The sequence below is a fragment of the Cottoperca gobio genome, unplaced genomic scaffold (assembly GCF_900634415.1).
Source record: "Cottoperca gobio unplaced genomic scaffold, fCotGob3.1 fCotGob3_320arrow_ctg1, whole genome shotgun sequence".
NCBI lineage: Eukaryota > Metazoa > Chordata > Actinopteri > Perciformes > Bovichtidae > Cottoperca > Cottoperca gobio.
This window is the reverse complement of record NW_021166929.1, coordinates 123145-128939: the sequence shown is the minus strand read 5'-3', so window position 1 is coordinate 128939 and position 5795 is coordinate 123145. Positions and strand designations below refer to the sequence as shown.

At 51.0% G+C, this 5795-nt stretch overlaps 1 protein-coding gene across 1 annotated transcript; it reads right to left on the bottom strand.

Moving 5' to 3' along the window:
* Positions 1-50: 50 nt before the first annotated feature.
* Positions 51-5344, bottom strand: LOC115005564 (gelsolin-like). The gene is made up of 9 exons (XM_029427435.1): positions 5334-5344; positions 1517-1607; positions 1264-1434; positions 952-1126; positions 739-857; positions 559-576; positions 377-454; positions 242-302; positions 51-184 (listed from the first exon to the last, which is right to left on the bottom strand). The coding sequence occupies exons 1-9, from the start codon at positions 5342-5344 to the stop codon at positions 51-53; spliced, it is 858 nt and encodes a 285-aa protein (XP_029283295.1).
* Positions 5345-5795: the final 451 nt, after the last annotated feature.

Here is a 5795-nt window from a genome sequence, read left to right as displayed (position 1 = left end):
CTGTTGCCATGTCGATTTATTAGAACAACCGGTGTAAACAGGAAGTGATGTCACTCGGTCCAGTACTCATTGTTCCATCCCAGGAACCAGCCAGTAAAGGTTGGTGGTTCAAATCCCAGTTTCACAGTCACGATCGGGATCCGAGGGTCTCTGTTGGCAGGGTCACTCTCCAGGTACCTGACAGCTGCACAGAGAGTTAGCTTTTAGCTGACTGTCAGAATAACTTCCCCGTCTGCCTCACCTGACGTCGCTGCTTCCATCTTCTCCTCCTCTCGAGCCTCGTTTCCGATCCAAACAAAAACCTGCAGGAGGACACAGGAAGTGAGGACACAAATATGATATGACATGTTACCATGGTTATTGGCTGGAGACTCACCTGGTCCCAGGTATCCAAGATCATGACATCATCAGGAGCGAGGTCATCCTGCATCAACTCACCTGGAACCTCCTCCATCTGAACACACACACACACACACAACCACAAGGTAAGTCCAAAGCGGCCACTTTCAGCATCCTAACAACCAAACTGAAGACCTTAGTGACAAGTTAACCACCTACCAAAAACCTAGCAACCACCTATTATCACCATGTGAGTGGCTCATTAGCAACACCCTAATAACCTAGAGGAACACCTGTGATAACACCCTTGTGACCTGTAGCAACACTTTTGTGTTAGGTCGCGTAAACGTAAACTGAATATTAAGCCTTTTTTATTGACCAGGTGACAGACAGACAGACCAGGAAGGTTCCAGTCTTGTTGGAGCAGGCGAACAGACGAGGAGGATGAGCATCCATATTGTTCTTCAGCCGGGGGATTCGACAGTCCTCCTGACCCCCCAAACCATCCCAGAATGCATCTGCAACCATACAGAGGTGGATTAGGTTTGGATCATGGACCAAACAGACTTCCCCATCACTGCCCTCTCCCTCCTCCCCGATTATTACCCTCACCTTCTACCTCCCCCTCCGCCAGCGAGGTGGGGGTCACCTGCAGTAACCTAGCAAGGTGCACAGCTCCCTTTGCTTCAGCTGAGCTGCTGCTCCCCCCTCTCCACATCCAGGATGTAGAGGAGGAAACCAGCAGGAAGACATCACTGGAGTTCAGACTGGAGGAGGACGGCTCCACCTGGGGAGGACCAGAGGAGACACGCAGGAATCACTGGTCAGACTGGACGATGACAATATGACTAAAATAAGTATGGGGCGTTCAGGGACTAAAATGAGCTCAGACTGTCTCTGTTTGGCTCTGGGTTTCGGTCTCACCTCCACAGCCCTCGAGTCTCCTGCTTGATTGGCTCGAACCTGGAACAGACGGGTATCTGCCACCTCTGATTGTACGCCCCCTCTGGAAGTCCCACCCTTGTACACCACCATTGGTTTGCCCCCAAACAGGCTCATGAGGTGGGCGGGCTCTTTGCCCTGAACCACACGCACCTGCAGATGGACAGTCAGGAGATGAGTTCATGCTCAGACGGTTCAATTCAGCGTCTAACTGGGTCCAGTGTTTCCAGTGTACCTGAACAGCCCCCCCGCCCAGCTCTTCATCCAGTTGGATAGTCAAGAGGGCCGACACTCCGACCTCATCCTGGCTAGACTCTGCTCCCTGCCTGAAGGAGAAAATAAATATTATACATTTTGGTTTTGTTATAATAGAAAGTAGAGAAAGCCACTGATGTACCTGAATAAAGGGTTAGGGTATGCAACGAGCATAAAATTAATTGAAAAAATTAAATAAAGCCTGAAATAACTGCTGCATTCATGTGGTGTTGGAATATTTGGAAACCAACTGGGAATATTCAGTGGCAGTCGGAACACAGAACGTCAGTGAATTGAATGTTTGATTAATTCACGTATAGCAGTCCAATAGGAGTTGTTGTCCACAAAGAGTGAGCAAGATTAGAAAAGTATTTTTTTTAGCATTAAATCCTAAAAACTAATAATAATCGATCCATAGTCTACCGCTTATCCGGGGTCGGGATATAATCTCTCCACCGAGTCCTGGGTCTTCCCCGGGGTCTCCTCCCAGCTGGACATGCCTGGAACACCTCCCCTAGGGAGGCGCCCAGGTGGCATCCTTACTAGATGCCCGAACCACCTCAACTGGCTCCTTTCAACGTAAAGGAGCAGCGGCTCAACTCCGAGTCTCTCACGGATGGCTGAGCTTCTCACCCTATCTCTAAGGGAGACGCCAGCCACCCGTCTGAGAAAACCCATTTCGGCCGCTTGTACCCGTGATCTCGTTCTTTCGGTCATGACCCAGCCTTCATGACCATAGGTGAGGGTAGGAACGAAGATCGACCGGTAGATTGAGAGCTTTGCCTTCTGGCTCAGCTCTCTTTTCGTCACAACGGTGCAGTAAAGTGACTGTAATACCGCCCCCGCTGCTCCGATTCTCCGGCCAATCTCTCGCTCCATTGTCCCCTCACTCGTGAACAAGACCCCGAGGTACTTGAACTCCTTCACTTGGGGTAATGGCTCATTCCCTACCCGGAGTAGGCAATCCACCGGTTTCCTGCTGAGAGCCATGGCCTCAGATTTGGAGGTGCTGATCCTCATCCCAACCGCTGCACACTCGGCTGCGAACCGATCCAGTGACTGTTGAAGGTCACAGACCGATGATGCCATAAGGACCACATCATCTGCAAAGAGCAGTGATGAGATCCTCAGGTCACCGAACTGCAACCCCTCTCCACGACTACGCCTCGATATCCTATCCATGAAAATCACGAACAGGATTGGTGATAAAGCGCAGCCCTGGCGGAGGCCAACATTCACGGGAAACGAGTCCGACTTACTGCCGAGTATCCGGACACAACTCTCGCTTTGGGCGTACAGGGATTGGATGGCCCTCAAAAGTGACCCCCTCACCCCATACTCCCGCAGCACCTCCCACAGTATCACCCGGGGGACCCGGTCATACACCTTCTCCAGATCCACAAAACACATGTAGACCGGATGGGCGTACTCCCAAGCCCCCTCCAGGATCCTTGCGAGAGTGAAGAGTTGGTCCGTTGTTCCACGACCAGGACGGAATCCGCATTGTTCCTCTTCAATCAGAGGTTCGACTACCGGCCGAACCCTCCTTTCCAGTACCTTGGAGTAGACTTTACCAGGGAGGCTGAGAAGTGTGATACCCCTGTAGTTGGCACACACTCTCTGGTCCCCCTTTTTAAATAGGGGAACCACCACCCCGGTCTGCCAACCCCTAGGCACTGTCCCAGACTTCCACGCAATGTTGACGAGGCGTGTCAACCAAGACAGCCCCTCAACACCCAAAGCCTTCAGCATTTCTGGACGGATCTCATCAACCCCTGCGGCTTTGCCACTGTGGAGTTGTTTGACTACCTCAGTGACTTCCATCAGGGAAATTGATGATGATCCCCCATCAGCTTCCAGCTCTGCCTCAACCATAGAGGGCGTGTTAGTCGGATTCAGGAGTTCCTCAAAGTGCTCCTTCCACCGGCCGATAACCTTCTCAGTTGAAGTCAGCAGGGTCCCACCCTTGCTGTACACAGCTTGGATGGTTCCTCGCTTCCCCCTCCTGAGGTGCCGGATGGTTTTCCAGAAGCACCTTGGTGCCGACCGAAAGTCCTTCTCCATAGCTTCTCCGAACTTCTCCCACACCCGCTGCTTTGCCTCTGACACGGCAGAAGCTGCCGCCCTTCTAGTCCTTCGATACCCTGCAACTGTTTCCGGAGTCAGTCGGACGGCTTCCCTGACCACCGAGGTCCACCACGGTGTTCGAGGGTTACCGCCCCTTGAGGCACCTAAGACCTTGAGACCACAGCTCATCACCGCAGCTTCAGCAATAGAGGTTTTGAACATCGCCCACTCAGGTTCAATGCCCCCAACCTCCACAGGGATGGCTGAAAAGCTCCGCCGGAGGTGTGAGTTAAAGATCCCCAGGACAGGGGCTTCCTCCAGACGTTCCCAGTTCACCCGCACTACCCGTTTGGGTTTACCAGGTCTGTCCAGAGTCTTCCCCCACCCCTTGATCCAACTCACCACCAGATGGTGATCAGTCGACAGCTCCGCCCCTCTCTTCACCCGAGTGTCCAAAACATGCGGCCTCAGGTCAGATGATACGATTACAAAATCCATCATTGACCTTTGGCCTAGGGTGCTCTGGTACCACGTGCACTTATGAGCATCCTTATGTTCGAACATGGTGTTTGTTATGGCCATTCCATGGCTAGCACAGAAGTCCAACAACAAACGACCGTTCGGGTTTAGATCAGGGAGGCCCTTCCTCCCAATCACGCCTCTCCAGGTGTCTCCATCGTTTCCCACGTGTGCGTTGAAGTCTCCCAGCAAGACTACGGAGTCCCCTACTGGAGCCCCCTGCAGGGCTCCATTCAGGGTCTCCAAGAAGGCCGAATACTCAGAACTGCGGTTTGGGGCATAGGCACAAACAACAGTCAGAGTTTTCCCCCCCATAACCCAAAGGCGTAGGGAGGCGACCCTCTCGTCCACCGGGATAAACTCCAACGTAGCGGCGCTCAGCCGGGGGCTAGTGAGTATCCCCACCCCGGCCCGACGCCTCACACCTTGGGCAACTCCGGAGAAGAATAGAGTCCAACCCCTATCCAGGAGTACGGTTCCAGAGCCAAGACTGTGCGTGGAGGTAAGCCCCACCAGATCCAACTGGTAGCGATCCACCTCCGCACTAGTTCCGGCTCCTTCCCCCACAGAGAGGTGACGTTCCACGTCCCCAGAGCCAGCCTCTGCTGCCCGGGTCTGGTCCGTCGAGCGCTCGCTGTCGGGCCCTCCCTCTGGGCCTGGCTCCAGACGGGGGCCCCGGGCTTCCTCCGGGCAGGGTCTCTCCTTTCCTTTCCCTTTCTTTCATGAAGTCGTTTTTGAACGACTTTCGTTACATTCCATTGTATTACATTCCATTCCATTGTATTATATTACATTACATTACATTACATTACATTATATTCCATTCCATTCCATTCCATTGTATTATATTACATTACATTACATTACATTACATAGGTCCTGAAGCAGCCCCAGACCATCACACTACCACCACTGTGTTGGACTGTTTCATATTTCACAGTACTAACACTGTACTGTGAACCTATGTGCAATACCTTTTAACACTTTATTCATTTTTATATTGTATATTGTGTATATCTCTTGCTTTTAGTTCTAATTTTAAATTGTTGCTGTTGGAGGATTAGTAAAGTAAGTTTTTCATTGTATAGTATAACTGTCTGTGCATATGTCAATACATATCTTGAATCTGTTGGTATGATGCTCTTATTGTGGAAGGGTGTTTTAGCTTTACGTCAGATGTAACGGGACCCATGTCTTTCAAAAAGTCCCACCTTTTACTCATCAGTCCAGAGAATATTATTCCAAAAGTCTCGGGGGTCATCAAGATATTTTTTTGGAAATGTGAGACGAGCCTTTGTGTTGTTTTTGGTCAGTAGTGGTTTTCGCCTTGCAACTCTCCCATGGATGCTGGTTTTTCCCAGTCTCTTTCTTATTGTGGAATCATGAACACTGAACTTCACTGAGGCAGGTGAGGCCTGCAGCTCCTTAGAAGATAGTCTGGATTCTTTATGACCTCCTGGATGAGTCGTTGACGCGCTCTTGGAGCCGGCCTCCTGGGAAGGTTCACCGCTGTTCCAAGTTTTCTCCATTTGTGAATAATGTCTCTCACTATAGCTTTAGAAATGGCTTTGGCCTTTCCAGACTGATGGAAGTCAATAACCTTTTTCTCATCTGTTCTTGAATTTCTTTAGATCGGGGCATCATGTGCTTCTTTTGTTCACACCACTGTATAT

What these genes read in the sequence shown, in the direction of transcription:
- LOC115005564 (XM_029427435.1), bottom strand. An exon ending in TGGGCGGGGGGGCTGTTCAG is followed by an intron (nt 1,435 to 1,516) that starts GTACACTGGAAA and finishes GTCCATCTGCAG; the next exon opens with GTGCGTGTGGTTCAGGGCAA. An exon ending in TCTTGGATACCTGGGACCAG is followed by an intron (nt 303 to 376) that starts GTGAGTCTCCAG and finishes GTCCTCCTGCAG; the next exon opens with GTTTTTGTTTGGATCGGAAA.